Here is a 17735-nt window from a genome sequence, read left to right as displayed (position 1 = left end):
CCAGAAAACTGGACGTGGCTCAAAGCAGTAGAGAGCTCGCCTTGGGTGACAGAGCTTGGGGACAGAGTTCAAGCCCCACAATGGCGATCTCATAGCTGCTGGTCGGAGGACGGAAGCCGGGCTGGCTTCCGCTTTGTCCTTCCGTGGGGGGAGGGGGGAGCTGGACACTCTGGGAAGCTGGCCGTGTCAGAGAAAGGCCCCAGGGGAGGGGAGGGGCCTGGGGCCAAAGCTACGCGCCCCCCCCCCCAAATACCAGCAGTCCCGACAGCAGCACTTGCACCGGGTTTTATTCAGCAGGTAGGTACAGTAGTGTTCTGGAGGCGGGGCCTCAGGGTGGGGGGGGCCCTTTGCAAAGCTGAGGGGCAGGCTGGGGGGGCAGGCAGGTCGGGGGCCTCTGCCGTTCCCACCTCCGGCCGCCTTCTCTTCAGTGCTGGGTCCCCCTGGCGCCATCAGGGGCATGATCGGAGAGAGACGTGGGGGGGGATCTGGGTCCCCTCACCCCCAAATTCAACTCTTCACCCAGTACCAGAGATCCCGTTACCTGGCTTGGGGAGGGAGGACAGGGGAGGGGAACCCCAACAAAGCAGGGAGCCCCCCCCACCCCGGGGTGCCTCAGGCCTGAGTACTCTGTACCCTGCAGATGCCCCCCCTCCTCCTCCCAGCAGCCTGTGGGTAATGATCCCCAGGATGAGCTCCTGTGTGTAACTAGAGGAGGATCTGGAGGATTTACACCATTGACCGGAAGCACCCCACATACAGTGGGGGGGGGGGACCTGGGGGCACAGAGCCGTGGAGGTTCTCCGGCAGGCGCTGCTGCCCGCAGCGGCCACCGCCTGGGTGTGCGACGTGGCTCGTGCCTGCCTTGCTCCGGGCAGAGGCCCGGGGTTGCACGCACACGCGCGCGCGCGCCCAGCCCGGAGGCCCGGCGGCGGAGGCCCAGCCTCTACCGCAGCTCGGGGATGAACTGGGACCAGTTGATGCTGTCGGGGCCCAGCGGGTCGTCCTCCAGGCCGGGGAAGCTGATGTCCAGCAGGATCTTGCTCAGGCTGTCGTTCATGGTGTCCAGGACCAGGCCTTCGGTGAGGGAGCGGTTGGCCGACGGGCCGGGGCCCTGCGGGTCCGGGGAGCCGGGCTTGGGGGCCTCGAGGTCGGAGCTGAGGTGGAAGGGCTCGGCGTTGAGCAGCTCCCGGGGGGAGTCGAAGAGGGGCACGTTCCTGAGGGGCGTGGTGCTGAGGCCGGGCAGCGCCAGCGGCTCGGGCAGCGCGGAGGCCCCGGGCGGCGCGCGCACCGGGCTGAAGTCTAGGGGCCCCACTTTGGCCGGGGGGGTGAGCCTCCAGGACTCGGGGGTTCTGGGCAGGACGGACTTGCTGGGGGTGGAGGAGGCGGGCAGCGCGTCCTTGACGGGCGTCTGGAAGGGCCCGCCCTCCTCGGGCTCGGGGGCGTCGGCCGGGAGCGGGGCGTCGGGGAACAGCAGCTCGGGCTCGTCGAGGCGTGGCGGGCGCAGGTGCTGCTTCCTGCGCTCGCGGCTCAGCTCCCTGCGCTCGCGGCGCTGCAGGAGCAGCATCTCGGACACGCAGCGGGCCGGGGAGCGCAGGCCGCCGCACGGCTTCCGGCGGCGCGGCGTGGGGGAGCAGGACGAGTCCTCGCGGGGGGACGGGCACGGGGAGGGGCACTCCTCCAGCGGGGGGCTCTCCACCTTGATGGGTCTCGCAGGGAGGGCCGCGCCGTCCTCCGGCTGGCCCCCCTCCTCCCTGATGGACCGGACGGGCAGCAGGGGCAGCAGCGACCCCTCCCCGAGCAGGGGCTCCTCCTTCACGGGGCCGGCCGTGGGCAGAGGGGCGACGCCTTCGTCGGTCAGCAGACCCTGGGACAGACGGGCGGGGAGGTAGAGGACCGTGGGCACGGGGGCTTGAACTCGGGGCCTGGGCGCTGTCCCTCAGCTCTTCAGCTCAAGGCGAGCGCTCTACCCCTTGAGCCACAGCGCCACTTCTGGTTTTCTGGTGGTTCATGGAAGATCAGAGTCTCATGGACTTTCCTGCCCTGGGCTGGCTTTGAACCTCAATCCTCAGATCTCAGCCTCCTGAGTAGCTAGGATGACAGGCATGAGCCACAGGCACCCAGTGTCTTGTTTTTCCAAACTCTTAGAAAATCTGTAAGTATGAGGGGCTGGGAAGGTGGCTCAGTGGTAGAGCGCTTGCCTTGCATGCCTGAAGCCCTGTGTTTGATTCCTCAGCACCACATGAGCAAAAAGAAAAAAAAAGCCAGAAGTGGCGCTGTGGCTCAAGTGGTAGAGCGCTAACCTTGAGCTGAAGAGCTGAGGGACAGCGCCCAGGCCCAGAGTTCAGGCCCCACGATCTGACCCAAAAAAAAAAAAAAGTTTGTAATTAGAAAGAAAGGCAAACCAGGCACTGGTGGCTCATGCCTATAATCCTAACTACCCAGGAGGCTGAGATCTGAGGGTCATGGTTCAAAGCCAGCCCAGGCACAAAACTCTGTAACTCTTTTATCTCCAGTGAACCACCAGAAAACCAGAAGTAGAGCTGTGGCTCAAAGTGGTAGCCTTGAGCAAAAAAGTCTGGGGACTGCTCAGGCCCTGAGTTCAAGTCCCATGACCAACAGGAAGGAAGGAAGAAGGGAGGGAGGGAGGGAAGAGAGGGAGGGAGGGAAGAGAGGGAGGGAGGGTGAAGTATGTAGTCCCAGTGCTAAGGAGGCTGAGGCGGAGGAATTCAAGTTCAGTATCAGCTTGTACAGACAGACAGGGGGAAGGAAGAGCTGGTGAAAGGAAGGGAGGAAAACAGGAAGGGAAGGAAAGGAGGGAGGTCAGGGAGGGGGAAGAGGAGGAACGGAAGAGAGCGAGCCTGCACAATCTGCTTCTCTGCGAACCCCGGGTATCATTCAGCCACACCCCCTCGGGCCTTCCAGAAGTGACAGATGGCCCTGGCCCTGGCACAGCACCCCTGCCCACAGAACCTTCTCCCCACAGCCAAGTCCAGATTTGGCGACTACAGACAGTGCTCCCTTCCCCTCCCCTCCTCCCTGGACCAAAGGCCTGGGCTCTGGGCCGGGCCTGGCCCCGCCCCCCCGGGACACCTGGCATCACCCCAACTCCCACAAACAATTATCCAGCCCTCAGTGTCTCCCACCGGAGACCGAGAAGCGGGCGAGGGGGGCTCCCGCTGCACCAGGACCGGGCACGGGGGCCTTGCTGCTCTCCCTCCCCGGCCGGCCTCGCGGGGGCCTCTGTCACTGTCCCGGGCACCGGCCCCCTAAGTGCCTGGTCTGCACCCCACCCATGCCACAGGCCTTTGCGGGCATCCGCCCTCCTCTCTGCCCAGAAGCTGGCCCGTGTTGGTGGCACCGGGGTTCTGCTCACCTTGGGGGCGATGCGCACGCGCTTGCCGTGATGAGCCAGCTCCGAGCCCACGAGCGAGGCGGCCAGGGGCAGGGGCACCTTGGCCGAGGGCTGCAGCACCAGCGGCTGGCTCGCGGGGAACTGGATGGGCACCAGGTAGGAGCTGACGCGTGGCAGCAGCGGCTTCATCTTCCGCCCTGGGAGGGGAGAGGAGGGGTGAGGGGCAGGGGGCTGGCGAGGAGGGGACCGCGGGGCGCTCGCCCGGGGAAGCAGGCCGGCCTGCACGCACGGTCAGACTCACGTGTGCCCAGCGGGAGTTCGGCGTTGATGACGACGTTGCGGCGGAGTTCCGGGGTGGGCCGCCTCTGCTGCTGCTCATGGCGGATGGGGGCGGGGCGGGGGGACCAGGATTAAGGAGTTAAGAACCTCAGGCTCAGAACCCCATCAGCTCAAGCTCAGGGGTGCGCAGGTCCCCCCCCCCCACTGCATACGGGGGCTGCCGGGCCCTCGGCTCCCTCCCCTTCCCACTAAAGTCATGCTGAGGCGCGGGAGGAGACACGGGCGGAGACATGGGCCAAGCCCGGGGCAAGGGAAGAACCTAACTGACTCCAGGGCCTGCGGTGACTGTGGAGATCCTGCGTCCACTGGCTGGTGGCGGCCGGGCATGGTGGGAGAGAAAGAACACCAAGTCACCACCGGGGTGGCCAAGCTGACCGGCCTGGCAAGACAGACGGACACCCGGCCCAGGGGAGCGCCCGGGCCCTCCGGAGAGAGAGGTGCCGGGGAACGGCTGTGTTTCTGATCTCTAGTTTTTTTGTTTTCAGTTGGTTGTGGGACTTGAACTCTGGGCCTGGGCGCTGTCCCTGAGCTCTTCAGCTCAAGGCTGGCGCTCTACCACTTGAGCCACAGCGCCACTTCTGGTTTTCTGGTGGTTTCTTGGAGATCAGAGTCTCAGGGAACTTTTCTGCCCGGGCTGGGTTGGAACTGCTGATCCTCAGCCTCCTGAGTAGCTAGGATTACAGGCGTGAGCCACCCGCGCCCGGCCTGTTATCTGTGGCTCTAAGAACCCCCCCCCACCTCCCTACCCCACTGAGATGCTTGCTGAAAATACAGATTCCTGGATCCCCCCCCTCCAGACACGTGGAATCAGGAGCCAGGAAAGCCGCACAGTATGAAGTGTTCCCGGGAAACACTGCCCCCGCCCGGCTCGTATTGTCCTCTAGCACGGGGCGGGCCAGGCGAGATTTATCAGTGAGTTTCATGGGTTGCTGAACTTCTGATCCAGGAAGAACGGGTCGAGAGCCTCACCTTGAACACCTGGTCCAACGTCAGGTAGCGGTTGGCACTGGGGTGAATGGTCCAGAAAGAGACCTTGCCATTGCCTGATGTCTCCCGGACAAACATGTCGTGGAGGGAGAGGTTGTGCCGGATAGAATTCTGAAGGAGAAAGATGCCTAGTTAGTCGGGTAGCAGTCATTCATGCCGCTATTCAGAGGCTGAGATCTGAGGATCGCAGTTTGAAGCCAGCTCCGGGCAGTGGCATCTGTGAGATTCTTTATCTCTAATAAATGATCCGAAGTAGCTCTGTAGGTCAAGTGCTTGCATGCTAGTCTTGAGCGGAAACAGCTTAGGGATTGTGCCCAAGCCCAGAGTTCAAGCCAGAATCGGGAAAAAACAATAAACCAAGAGAGATCACTATTATCACTTGATCTAGCTTCAGGAATATCACCTCTCCCTCAGCCTCTGCACTGTAGAGCCAGCTCAGGCAGGAATGTCTTTGAGACTCTGATCTCCAATAAACCACTCAGAAAACCGGAAGTGGCGCTGTGGCCCAAGTGGTAGAGCGCCAGCCTTGAGCTGAAGAGCTGAGGGATAGCGCCCAGGCCCAGAGTTCAAGACTCATGACCGACACACACACACCGACACACACACACGCACACACACGCACGCACGCACGCGCACACACACACACACACGCACACACGACCTTTCATAAAACTTGGTACCCGCTCCTGCTGTGGGCTCTTGGATGGCTTGTGGCACAAAAGGGGGGGGGGGTCGGGTCTGCTACCACTCCTGAATTCTCCCCAGAATCCTGAAAGACTGATGCAGGAAGCGGTGACACGGCCTGAGCTCATGGCATCAGGCTGCTCTGCAGGTGACCCACGCCCCAGGTGCACGCCGGAAGGCCCCAGTGACCTTGGGCCTCGGTGGCTAGGGGGCAGATTACCTTCCAGCCCGGCTTGGCAATGTGCTTGAAGTAGGGGAAGTGGTCCTCGATCCAAGTGTAGATGTCCTTCAAGGTCATGCGCTTCCGCTCGGTGCTGTTGATGGCGAACTGGATCATAGCCATGTAGGAGTAGGGTGGCCGTTCAGACACAGAGTCCTGCCAGGATGCCGGTGCTCCCGACGGCTCCTCCACCTGTGGGGAAAGACATGCCCAAGGGAGGGGGGGAGGGGGGAGAGGGGGGAGGGGGAGAGGGGGGAGGGGATGGCAACAGACGCGTTCCTAAGGACCGGCCCCACCGCAGAGGCCTCCGGGTCCCAGAAGTGTACCAGACACACAACCCGTCGCACGCTTACCTATCATCATTTTGTTGTCCGATGACAGAAGAGATCCAATTGAAACGTCTTTATTGGAAGCACTGGTTTTCTATTAACCCATGCCCGTTTTGCAGACTCCTGGCTCAATGAGTTCTATGTCTCTTGCTGACGTGAATAACCCATTTCAATGTTTGTGAAGAGACACACTCGCAAGCAGGTAACAAGTATCTCCAGAGCTCACGGATTTTGCTAGGTCTCAGATAAAAGATTTCATCGTTCAGTTTTAAAAACTGAGCTAGGCGTTGGGTGGCTCCCGCCTGCCATCCTAGCTACTCAGGAGGCTGGAATCTAAGGATCACGGTTCCAAGCCAACCTTGGGCAGGAAAGGCCCCAGTACCTGTCTTCCCCCGCCCCAAAACTAAAGCCAAAAAAGGGCAAGGGGGGTAGCCCCAGTGGTAGAGCACCTGCCTAGGAAGCCCAAGGCCGAGTTCAGACTTGGCACACTCGCGGCACTGACCGACTTCTCGGGGAGGAGGCAACAGTTTACCTTGATGTGACTCTGCTCCAGCGGGAAGTTCTCCTTGTCCTCCGCCTCTTGCTTCACGTCACAGGGGCCCAGCCCGTCCGAGCTCATTTTCCCAAGCCACTGGATGTTGGTCAGGCTGCTGTCCAGAACGCAGCCCGCCGCCTCACCGCCAGCTAGAGGGAACAATCTGAGACTTCAACGTCTCCCTCACCAGATGCCCAACAGACCCACAGTTGGTGACTAGCGCCCCGCCCCCTACCCCCCTTGACCTCTACTCTTAGTTTACCAAGTTGTAGACTTCAGGAGAAACCCAATACAGTTCAAAGTGCATTCCAATAGGAGCCAGATTGATCCTGGGGCTTACACACAAGGAGCCTGGGTTCCGTCTCTATCCTTGAGCTTTTATGCTCGTAAATACCACTTGAGCCATAGCTTGATGGTTCACTGGAGATGAGTCTTATGGACTTTCCTGCCCGGGCTGGCTTCAAACCTCTGATCCTCAGAGCCCAGTCTCCTGATTAGCTAGGATCGCAGGCGTGAGCCGCCAGCGCCTGGCTCAGATGGAATCTTTGACACGAGGCAAGGCAACCTTACAGATGGGTTATTGCTTATTTGCACAAAATCGAGTTTCCTCCCCATGCTTCTCAGCTGCTCCTTTGACGCCAGGTGCCGGTGGCTCCCAGTGAAATAAGTAAACATAACCCACGTGGGATGCACGTCTGCCTGGCTGGCGCTCTACCACTTGCGAGCCACACAGCCACTTCTTTCCCAGTGAGTCACTGGAGAGAAAGTCTCACGGACTCTCCTGCCCAGGCTGGCTTTGACCCTCGATTCTCCGATCTCAGCCTCCCGAACAGCTAGGATGACAGGCCTGAGCCACCAGCGCCCCGCTAATAAATCATTTATTCTCTCTCTCTCTTTTTTTTTTTGGGTCCAGTCATGGGGCTTGAACTCAGGGCCTGGGCGCTGTCCCCCAGCTCTTCAGCTCAAGGCTAGCGCTCTACCCCTTGAGCCACAGCGCCACTTCCGGCTTTTTTCTTTTTTTTGCTTATGTGGTGCTGAGGAATCGAACCCAGGGCCTCAGGCATGCAAGGCAAGCGCTCTACCACCGAGCCACCTTCCCAGCCCTCACTTATTCTCTTAACAAACGAAATCCTTTTCCAGTGTAAAGAAGGCTATGTGAGATGCGACATTATCACTGAAATCTCAACAGTGGCCCAGGATGAAGGAAGACGGGACCTCCAGGCAGGGCTAGGATGGCTGTCTATGGCAGGGAGCCCATGACTGACTGGCAGTGGACCTTGCCGTGAAGCCGGAAGTGCAGCCTCCCCCTCCCCCCCCCCCCCACTTTGCACGGCAGCACACATACCACAGCTCTCGGCCCCCAGCCTCGGAGCGGCTGTGGGCGACTGGCTTGCGTTTGCGTTCCTGGCAGCAGGCTTCGGGTCGGCCGTCTGGGGCCCGCCGTCTGTCCTCTTGGGGTCACCCTGGGCTCGGGCCTGAGGCTGGGGCGCCCGCCCGCAGCTGATGAGGATGAATTTGTTGGGCCCGCTGCTGCCGCTCTCCTTTCCCTTGGCCGTCAGAGCGGTGATGATGCTCTGCACGTCGGCGTTGCTGGGGACGGCCACCACTTGCGTGTTGGGCATGGTGGGGTGGTTAATGATCTTAATTCCCGCTGGGAACTTGCAGGAGCTGGACTCCGTTGACCCCGCGGAGGCTGGGGCTCCCGCGGGAGGGGGGTCCTGTGGGGCAGGGGGCCCCTTGGACTCCTCCTTTGCTGCCTCTGCTGGGGCATTCTGGACAGGAAGGGGCAGCCTCCGTCTTTTGAGAATCAGTGGCCGCCGGGGGCTGGTTTTCATGGTGAGTCTGCGCTTTCACTCTCCATGTGATCGCGAGCATGTGCCTGGGAGAAACAGGGTGTGGGAGACTCATTAGGCTGCAGAGTGTATGGCACGGGGCTGGGCAGGTGGCTCCGTGATAGAGCGCTTGCCTAGCATGCATGAAGCCCTGGGTTCGATTCCTTCGTACCACATATCCAGAAGAAGCCGGAAGTGGTGCTGTGGCTCAAAAGTGGTAGAGAGTTAGCCTTGAGCACAGAGAGGCTCAGGGATGGCGCTCAGGCCCTGAGTTCAAGCCCCAGGACTGGTGAAAAAAAAAAATGTTTCCAGCATGTAGGAGAACTTGAGTCTCAAGGCAGAGGTGAATGCTCCCTGGAGCTTTGGAAGCGCTATGGCTTTGAACTTGGGCCTCATGCTTGGCAGGCAGGCACTCTGGCCCTGAGCCATGCCTCCAGCTCCCTCGGAAAACAAGCAGAGGTTCTCAGCTGTGACCAAAGAAGGTGAAAAATCATAGCAAACAGAAGTAGTTCCAAGGGACCAAGTGGTACTGGGCTGGAGCTAGAACGGTTCCTTCTGGGAGCTTAAGAAGATTGCTTTGGTTGGGGAGAAGGGGGTGTGGCATCCTGGGTGTTGAACTCAGTGTCTGGGCTCTGTGTCCCTGAGCCTCTCTGTGCTCAAGGCTAGCAGCGCTCTACCACTTGAGCCACAGCGCCACTTCCGGCTTTTTTTCTGTGTATGTGGTACTGAGGAATCGAACCCAGTGCTTCATGCATGTTAGGCAAGCACTCTACCACTAAGCCACCTTCCCAGCCTGCTTATTAAGAACATCTGTCCATAGGTGGAAATCTCTCTTGTTGTTGACTGTACTATAGACAGCTCACGTAGAGTAACTGTAGGGACAGAACAGGAGATGCCAGAATCAGAGAACAATCAGGAGTCCTGACAAGATCCTGATCCTAGAATCCACTCCACAATGCACTTTGCCATCTTAATTTGTAAGTAACAGGATCAGTGCCTACAGAATTGGGGGAGACCAGGTATGGTGATGCACACTTATAATCTCAGCACCAGGGAGATTGGAGGCCAGTATGACTATGGAGTGAGAGAATTTGTCTTAACAAAAAACTAGAGCAGGTAGATGGTACTTGTCAGTGGAGAAATCACCTTCTGGTTTACAGGACCTTAGATAGAAGGGAAGTTCTCTATCCAGGGCCTATGGTAAAGTTGCACACACTGTACAACTCTAGGGGATATCATTCCTTTTTCTAGGTTGCTGCTCTTGTTTTTTACAGTGCGTGGGATTGAACTCAGGCCCTCGCACATACTAGCGTATTCTACTCTTGAGCTACGTACCGGTCACCTTGCGTTAATTTTTAAAATGTATACCTTCTCACACAATTTGCAAAACATTTCCCCAGTAACATTACAAGTAATATTTGCGTGTGCTTTTGGGAATTTTAGATTTGTCAATGTATCCCTTAATGCCTCTTGCAGAAAGCAATGCTACAAAACCCTCACTCCTGCCGGGCGCTGGTGGCTCACGCCTGTAATCCTAGCTACTCAGGAGGCTGAGATCTGAGGATTGCGGTTCAAAGCCAGCCCGGGCAAGAGAGACCGTGAGACTCCTATCTCCAATAAACCACCAGAAAACCGGAAGTGGCGCTGTAGCTCAAGTGGTAGAGCGCTCGCCTTGAGCTGAAGAGCTGAGGGACAGCGCCCAGGCCCAGAGTTCAAGCCCCACGGCCGACCAAAAAAAAAAAAAAACAACCCTCACTCCTGACCACTGAGGTGTGCTATTGCTGCTTCACATGCTATGGTGGCTTTGAAATGCCAAGAAAGTCAGCTTATCTTTAATTTACTTTTTTTTTTTGGGGGGGGGCGGGTCTGGTCGTGGGGCCTGAACTCTGGGCCTGGGCGCTGTCCCTCAGCTCTTCACCTCCAGGCTAGTGCTCTACCACTTGAGCCACAGCACCACTTCCAGCTTTTTTCTTTTTGCTTAAGTGGTGCTGAGGAATTGAACCCAGGGCCTCATGCATCCAAGGCAAGCGCTCTAACCACTGAGCCACCTTCTCAGCCCATCTTTACTTTTCTTGATAGCACTTCCTTAATGTTTACAACTGCCTGGAATACACTACCATTTAATCAAGTCCTGTTGTTCTATTTTGAGGTTCTCTTGAGATACAGAGGAAACTGGTGGTCTCTTTTTTAGAACAACTATCATCTCCCCAAAATACAATTGCATGAAGCCAGGAGCCCAGGGGCTCATGCCTGTAATCCTAGCTACTCAGGAGGTTGATATCTGAGCATCCCAGTTCAGGGCCAAGCCATGGCAAAAAATAAATCTGTAAAATTCTTATGTCCGATTAACCAGCCAAAAGCTGGAAGTGGAACTGAAGTGGAAAAATGCCAGCTCTACTGGGCTAGTGCCCCAGTCCCGAGTTCAAGTTCAGTACTGGCACGTGTGCCGCACACGCGCACGCACAACCCATACACACACACACTCATAAGCCCAACTACCTGTTTCGACATCTGCCATCTGCCTAAAGCTCTTCCTGTCCTTTGTAGCTTCCCTTGCCCTGCCTTCAAACCCCTTTTCCTTTCGAGGACGTGCTAGCAGTTGCTTGCAAATGGAATCACCATTATTGTCTTCACTTATGTGCAGAAGCGGGGTTTGAGCTCGCGGGGCCTGGCGCTTGGTAAACGAGGGCTCTCCCCCTCGAGCAGGTCTCGGGCAGCCCCCGGGTGACAGTTTTCGTTCTACCTTCGCCCTCTCCCGCGGCTCCCGCCCCCACCGCCGCCCTTCGCGGTTCCCGCCGGGCCTGGGTGGGGCCGGAGCGCGGACCCCGGGCGCGCAGCGCGGCCAGCTCGGTCCCCGCCGGGGATCCCCCCGCAGCGTGGCCGCATCTGCAGGGGAGCTGGGGACAGACGGAGGGAGGCGCCCCCCGCTCGGCCTCCGTCCCCGGGGCGCCCCCCCGGCCCCATCCCCGGGCCCGCTCACCTGTGACCGCGGCGGGGCGGGAGCGGGGAGCGGCGCGGGCGGCGCGGGCGGGCCGGGTGCGGGGCGTGGGGCCCGCGGCGAGGCCGGGCGGAAGGACGTGCGGACGGACGAGGGGCGGGCGGGGACGCCCGGGGGCCGGGGCCCGGCGTGGGGTCCGCCCGGCGGCGCCCGCTTTCAGTTTGTTCCGCTGTTTGAAATTGGCGCCGGCGGAGAGCGTTGCGGGTCACGTGACGGCGCCGGCGGCGGCGCGCCGTGACGTCACCCGGGCGCGACGGCGTTGTCTCCGCGTTCGGCCCTCGAACGCTCCCGCGTCCGCGTCCGCTGAGGAGACCGGGCCCGGCCGGCGGGGGCGGGTGAGCGGGGGCCGCGGCGGGGGGGGGACCGGACGCGGGGCGCGGCGGGGGGGGACCCCGAGGCCGGAGCGGGGGGCGGGTGAGCGGGGGCCGCGGCGGGGGGACCCCGAGGCCCAGGCGGAGGGGATGGGGGGGACCCCGAGGCCCGGCCGGCGGGGGCGGGTGAGCGGGGACCGCGGCGGGGGGGGGACCGGACGCGGGGCGCGGCGGGGGGCGACCCCGAGGCCGGAGCGGGGGGCGGGTGAGCGGGGGGCCGCGGCGGGGGGACCCGAGGCCCGGCCGGCGGGGGCGGGTGAGCGGGGGCCGCGGCGGGGGGACCCCGAGGCCGGGGCGGGGGGCGGGTGAGCGGGGGCCGCGGCGGGGGGGACCCCGAGGCCGGGGCGGGGGGCGGGTGAGCGGGGGGCCGCGGCGGGGGGACCCCGAGGCCCGGCCGGCGGGGGCGGGTGAGCGGGGACCGCGGCGGGGGGGACCCCGAGGCCGGGGCGGGGGGCGGGTGAGCGGGGGCCGCGGCGGGGGGACCCCGAGGCCGGGGCGGGGGGCGGGTGAGCGGGGGCCGCGGCGGGGGGACCCCGAGGCCGGGGCGGGTGAGCGGGGACCGCGGCGGGGGGGACCCCGAGGCCGGGGCGGGGGGCGGGTGAGCGGGGGGCCGCGGCGGGGGGACCCCGAGGCCCGGCCGGCGGGGGCGGGTGAGCGGGGACCGCGGCGGGGGGGACCCCGAGGCCGGGGCGGGGGGCGGGTGAGCGGGGGGCCGCGGCGGGGGGACCCCGAGGCCGCGGCGGGGGGGGCGGGTGAGCGGGGGCCGCGGCGGGGGGACCCCGAGGCCCAGGCGGAGGGGATGGGGGGGACCCCGAGGCCCGGCCGGCGGGGGCGGGTGAGCGGGGACCGCGGCGGGGGGGACCCCGAGGCCGCGGCGGGGGGGGGCGGGTGAGCGGGGGGCCGCGGCGGGGGGGGGGACCCCGAGGCCGCGGCGGGGGGGGGGACCCCGAGGCCGGGGTGGAGGGGGGGACCCCGAGGCCGCGGCGGGGGGGGGACCCCGAGGCCGGGGTGGAGGGGGGGACCCCGAGGCCGCGGCGGGGGGGGGGACCCCGAGGCCCGGGCGGGGGAGGGGCGGGGGGGACCCCGAGGCCCAGGCGGAGGGGATGGGGGGGACCCCGAGGCCCAGGCGGAGGGGGCGGGGGGGACCCCGAGGCCGGGGCGGAGCGCGGCTGTGGGGGGGACCCGAGGCCGGGGCGGGGGTGACCCCGAGGCCCAGGCGGAGGGGATGGGGGGGACCCCGAGGCCCGGGCGGAGGGGGGGAACCCCGAGGCCCGGGCGGAGCGCGGCGGGGGGGGGGGGGGGGGACCCGAGGCCCGCTCAGCCCTCGCAGGCCTCACTCCCCGCCCCCCCATTCCCGTCGGTGTCCGTCCATCTCCTGGGGGTGGGATGGGAGGGGTGGGGGAGAATCGCACCCCACTTTCCCCCAGTCGTCGATCGCCCGGTGCCCGGCCTCTCTGAGGATCTGGTTCGACTTGAGCGACCCCCACTCCCCATCCATGCAAGCAAGGCCTCTCCCCGAGGCCCGGCCTCGGCCCCCCGGCCTCCCCCCGAGGCCCGGCCTCGGCCCCCCGGCCTCCCCCCGAGGCCCGGCCTCGGCCCCCCGGCCTCCCCCCGAGGCCCGGCCTCGGCCCCCCGGCCGCGCCCCGTGGCAGAGGCGGAAGGCAAGGCCGGCCACGATGCACCTGTTGGACACCTTTCACCTTTCACTGCCCCGGGGCCCGGAGCAGGGCCTCTGCGCCCCCAGAGCTCGGCCTCAGGGCCCGAGGGGACGTCATTGTCGTCCGGGTCGGGTCGCCGGGCTTGGAGACGCGGCCACGGCGGGGGGAGCATCGGCCTGGCAAGATGGAAGGCCTCTGGGTTCAACACCCCCTCCTCCGCACACACCCAGAAAGTGTGTGTGCAGCCCGCTACAGAAGCTCTCCTTGAAGTTGATCCGGCCACGAGATCCAATGGACACTTTGGTTTTTTAGAGCCAGGCCTGGGGCTTGAACTGTGGGCCTGGGCGCTGTCCCCTGAGCTGCTTCTGCTCCAGGCTGTCACTGCTCCACCACTGGAGCCACAGCGGCTTCCGGCGTTTTCTGGGATTAATTGGAGAGCAGAGTCTCAAGGACTTTTCTGCCCAGGCTGGCTTTGAACCGGGATGATCCTCGGATCTCAGCCTCCTCAGTAGCTAGGATTATAGTCGTGAACCACCAGCATCTGGCCTTTCTTTTTAGACTTTGATTACCTCTCGACCTGTTAAACTTTGGATTACTAAATTGGTAATTCCTTGAATTCACAAGGCAGCTGTTTTGTTTTGTGAGACAAGGTCTAGCTTAGACCAGACTCACCTTTAACTTGAAGGCTCCTGAGTGCTGGGATGGGGTTGGCTCATACTTTGGTTGTCTAGAAAGCCTCATGTGAAGTGAATAGAACATATTTCAGTCTTACTGAGTTGAAACAGTCTGTTTCCTTCTGCTGGACACTCAGCTCTTCTTTCCCTCCCTCCCTCTTCTCCCTCCCTTCCTTCTTTTCTTTCTCTCCCTTCCTCCCTTCCTCCCTTCCTCCCACTTTCCCTTCCTCCCTCCCTCCACTTTCCCTTCCTCCCTCTTTCCCTCCCTCTTTCCCTCCCTCCTTCCCTCCCTCCTTCCCTCCCTCCTTCCCTCCCTGTTTTTAGTATCAGTGTTCGAACTCATAGCCCTTGTGTTCACTCAGCTTGTACATTCATGGCTGGTGCTCTACCACTTAAACTGCATTTCCAGCCTGACTTTTTTCGGTTATTTTGAGAATGGTGTCTAGTGGACTTTTCTGCTTGGGCTGGGTTCAGACCTTGGTACTCCAGATCTCAGTCTCTTTGAGTAGCTAAAATTAATCATGAGCCACTGACTTCTATTGTCTTCCCTTCCATTCTCCTGCCCACTTCTTTTCTCCTTCCTTTTTCCTCTCTCTTCTTCTCTAGATAGACAAATAGGTCTTCATATTGTGCATCTTACCAAAGATTTTTGCACATGATAGGCAAGCACTGTACCACTGAGCTACATTCCCCAGTCTTGACTCTCAGCTCCTTCGAAGACCAAGACATGAACAAATGATTGTTAAACAAACGATAACCATCTTCAGTTCACAGCACCCAGCATGGCACTGAACTCCACAGATGTTCCCTGAGTGTGGTCCGATATGAACATTGCGTTTGTGTGATTGGTGTAGTGAGGGTACAGGAAGCTGTGTCCTTTATAACTTTTTGACTGGCAGGAGCCCAGGGATCATCTGAATTGTTTTTGTTACTTCTCTTCAGGCATGGGTTGAAATTGGAGCCTGACCCCCAACCTGAAGGCAGCCAGCATCATGTGGTTACCACCTGCTCTTCATTTACCTGTTTATGCCTCCCAAAAAAAGACACCAAAGGCGGTCCCTGAAAGCTCAGCTGCTCTTCCAGCAACAGCCACTGGAGGGCCCCAAACACCACTACGCTGCTCCACAGCCTCCGGCCACACGGACGGTCCAGGTGCCCAGCAAGCCCATCAACCGCAGCTCCATCACTTCCTGGGTAAGCCCAGGGGGTGTGCTCATGGAGCTCTCTTTTTCACTTGTACCCTGCTCTTCTGATTGCTGGCTGCTGCATTGAACCAGAGTCTCCAAAGAAGATTCCCAGCTCTTACCCTAACCCTATTCCTGCCCAGGGTGGCCGTCCTCTCTAGCATATCTTATTTTTTTCTTGGTTCAAACCAAGATGTGAGTGGGACTGGAGTCTTCCCTACCATATTCTTCTGAAAAAGCTCAGTGTAAACTCAGTTACTGGGCAAGAAAGTCAGATACATGGCAGGCAAATTTAAAAATGCAGCTGTTTCTTGAACACCTACCATATGAACTTTAAAGAGAGACAGTAAGCAAGTCATGTCTGCACAGTATAAAGGGAAAGAGCACTGTTTGTGTGTGTGCGCGTGTGCGTGTTTGTGTGCGTGCCTGTGCTAGAACTCAGCCTGGGTGCTGTCCTTGAGCGTTTTTGCTTCAAGCTAGTGCTCTACCATTTGATCCATAGCTCCTCTTCCAGCTTTTTGGTGATTAATTGGAGATATGAATCTCAGACTTTCCTGCCCAGGCAGCCTTTAAACTTTGATCCTCAGATCTCAGCCTCCTGAGTAGATAGGATTACAGGTGTGAGCCACTGGCGCCCCCACCCACTGTCCCTTCTTAGGCATGATGAATGACTCGTCCAAAATGGTTAGCTTTTCCTATTCTTTTCTCTAGACGGTATCTTTGTCTTGTGTCCATTGCTATTTTACGACCTCATTTCTGATTCCGGACACAACTAAAAGAAGTATTCTGTTCTTTGGATGTAGGTGCTGTTTCTTAGTACCCAAGAGATTTAGGTACTTCACTTGGCGGTTGGCTTGTGTCACTTTTTTTAAATTGGGCCCTTAGGTCTTACCGCAGTTTGACACCACAGCAGAGTGCCAGTTCCCTGCCTGCCGGAAGCATCACCGACACCAGGCAAGACATTCAAGTGGGAAATCCACCGGCAGGTTTCCACAGCTGCCCTTCGAGGTTGCACGGTCCCCCAGTTCAGAGACGCTGGGGATCCCGCCCATCCCACAGGACCCCCATCAGCCTGAAAAGGCCGTTTCCAGAAGAAAGCCTTTAGTTCCACTGCTCAGCCCCCAGAGCTCCACGGAAGCGTCGGCATCGCCCCTTCACAGCCTACCTCATGTCTTCATCCCACCCGACATCCAGACCCCCGCATCTTCTCTCATCCTCCCAGACCAGAAGGAAAACAGCCTCTCCACCCACATCCTCCGCACCCCCACTGGCCAGAGCCGGGAGCCCGGCCCCGTTCTGGTGAAAGACACTCCCGAGGAGAAGTACGGGGTGAAGGTCACATGGCGGAGGCGCAGGCACCTGCTGGCCTACCTAGCCGAGAGAGGGAAGCTGAGCAAGAGCCAGTGCCTCGTCAAGAGCTGACGACACGCACCCCGCCCCCCCAGCCATCCCAGACCTGCTGCTCTTCACAGAGTCGCAGGGAGAGAACATGGAAGACTAGAGCCCTAGAGCTTTCCAGGAATTCGGTTCCCGGATGTGCGGTGGGCATACTGTCTGTCCTAAACCGTTCGATTTCATGTCATGAACTTCCTTCATATTTTCTTATAGTGACTGTGTAAATACATCTTGTATATAAAGTGTTTGTAAATAAATGGTTGCAGAAAGACTTTACAGAAAGCTGCTTCTGTCAGTCAGCGTCGCAGTACCACGCATCCCGGGAAAGTCTGTCTTGTCTCCTGTCTTCTTCAATGACTTCTTCACGCTGAATCATCCCAGAGCCGAGGCTCTGTGGCCTGCAGGACGGGCAGGTGGAAGCCGCCGATACGCTAGATTTTGTAGTTCGAGGTTTTGTTTCCAATCTGCCTATATTAAACTGGGTGGCAAAATGGATTTTTGTAATTACTTTAAACTCTGTGTGTGTGTGTGTGTGTGTGTGTGTGTGTGTGTGTGTGTGTTATTTTTTTTAAGTGGTTCATTGGAAATGAGTCTCGCAGTCTTTCCTGTCTGGGCTGGCTTCAAACCACAATCTTGCCCCCGTGACTCGCAAAGGGTCTTAGCTCTGTCCATGCGGCATCCTGCCCAGACAGAGGCAGCAGACATGCGCGCTGCCACTTTCCCAAGGGGGACGGCTGCAGCGCGGAGACCGAGGGACTCCAGAGTCACAGCGGTGCAGGCTGAGCGCACGGGGCGCCGCGCCCCGCCACTCTCGGGCCAGGTTCTGTGTTTGATTCACGCATTCACATCAGCATGAAAACTCCAGGCTGCTGCGAGGGAAGGAGCGGGGCCAGGGGAAGGAGGGTCGGATTCCCGGGGAATCTCCAGCCGGGGAGGCTGAAGGAGGGCTGTGCAGTTGAGGGGTGCCCGTGTGGTTCCCCCAAAGCCTCCCGGGCCAAGCGAGGTCTGCAGACCCTGGCAGCTCTGCGGGCGGCCTCCGTGCAGGGGGGGCAGACAGCCTCTCGGGGTGTGGGTGCTGGGGGGGGCTCAGCCGTCCCTCTTCACCCCCAGCCCAGCCCCGGGCACCCCCGGCCCCTTTTCTCTAACCCTCGCCAGACCCCGCCTTTGGCGCATGCGC

At 60.6% G+C, this 17735-nt stretch overlaps 2 protein-coding genes across 5 annotated transcripts; one reads left to right on the top strand and one right to left on the bottom strand.

Moving 5' to 3' along the window:
• Positions 1 to 845: 845 nt before the first annotated feature.
• Positions 846 to 11493, bottom strand: Foxm1 (forkhead box M1). 2 transcript variants are annotated; one of them, XM_070006061.1, is made up of 9 exons: positions 11259 to 11493; positions 7792 to 8325; positions 6444 to 6595; positions 5583 to 5774; positions 4661 to 4789; positions 3956 to 4000; positions 3654 to 3723; positions 3374 to 3549; positions 846 to 1864 (listed from the first exon to the last, which is right to left on the bottom strand). In XM_070006061.1, exons 2-9 carry the CDS (start codon positions 8279 to 8281, stop codon positions 944 to 946), a joined length of 2175 nt encoding a protein of 724 aa, XP_069862162.1. In that variant the 5' UTR covers positions 8282 to 8325; positions 11259 to 11493; the 3' UTR covers positions 846 to 943. The 2 variants fall into 2 exon arrangements, with proteins under 2 accessions (XP_069862162.1, XP_069862163.1); XM_070006062.1 differs by lacking the exon at positions 11259 to 11493 and adding an exon at positions 10778 to 10924.
• A 34-nt stretch (positions 11494 to 11527) lies between these two features.
• Rhno1 (RAD9-HUS1-RAD1 interacting nuclear orphan 1) lies at positions 11528 to 17051 on the top strand. 3 transcript variants are annotated; one of them, XM_070006058.1, is made up of 3 exons: positions 11528 to 11611; positions 14922 to 15173; positions 16049 to 17051. In XM_070006058.1, the coding sequence occupies exons 2-3, from the start codon at positions 15006 to 15008 to the stop codon at positions 16583 to 16585; spliced, it is 705 nt and encodes a 234-aa protein (XP_069862159.1). In that variant the 5' UTR covers positions 11528 to 11611; positions 14922 to 15005; the 3' UTR covers positions 16586 to 17051. The 3 variants fall into 3 exon arrangements, with proteins under 3 accessions (XP_069862159.1, XP_069862160.1, XP_069862161.1); XM_070006059.1 differs by lacking the exon at positions 11528 to 11611 and adding an exon at positions 12463 to 12482; XM_070006060.1 differs by lacking the exon at positions 11528 to 11611 and adding an exon at positions 13317 to 13908.
• Positions 17052 to 17735: the final 684 nt, after the last annotated feature.

The sequence above is a fragment of the Dipodomys merriami genome, unplaced genomic scaffold (assembly GCF_024711535.1).
Source record: "Dipodomys merriami isolate MVZ:Mamm:240054 unplaced genomic scaffold, mDipMer1.0.p SCAF_691, whole genome shotgun sequence".
NCBI classification, from domain to species: Eukaryota; Metazoa; Chordata; class Mammalia; order Rodentia; family Heteromyidae; genus Dipodomys; species Dipodomys merriami.
This window is presented reverse-complemented; position numbering and strand designations above follow the sequence as displayed.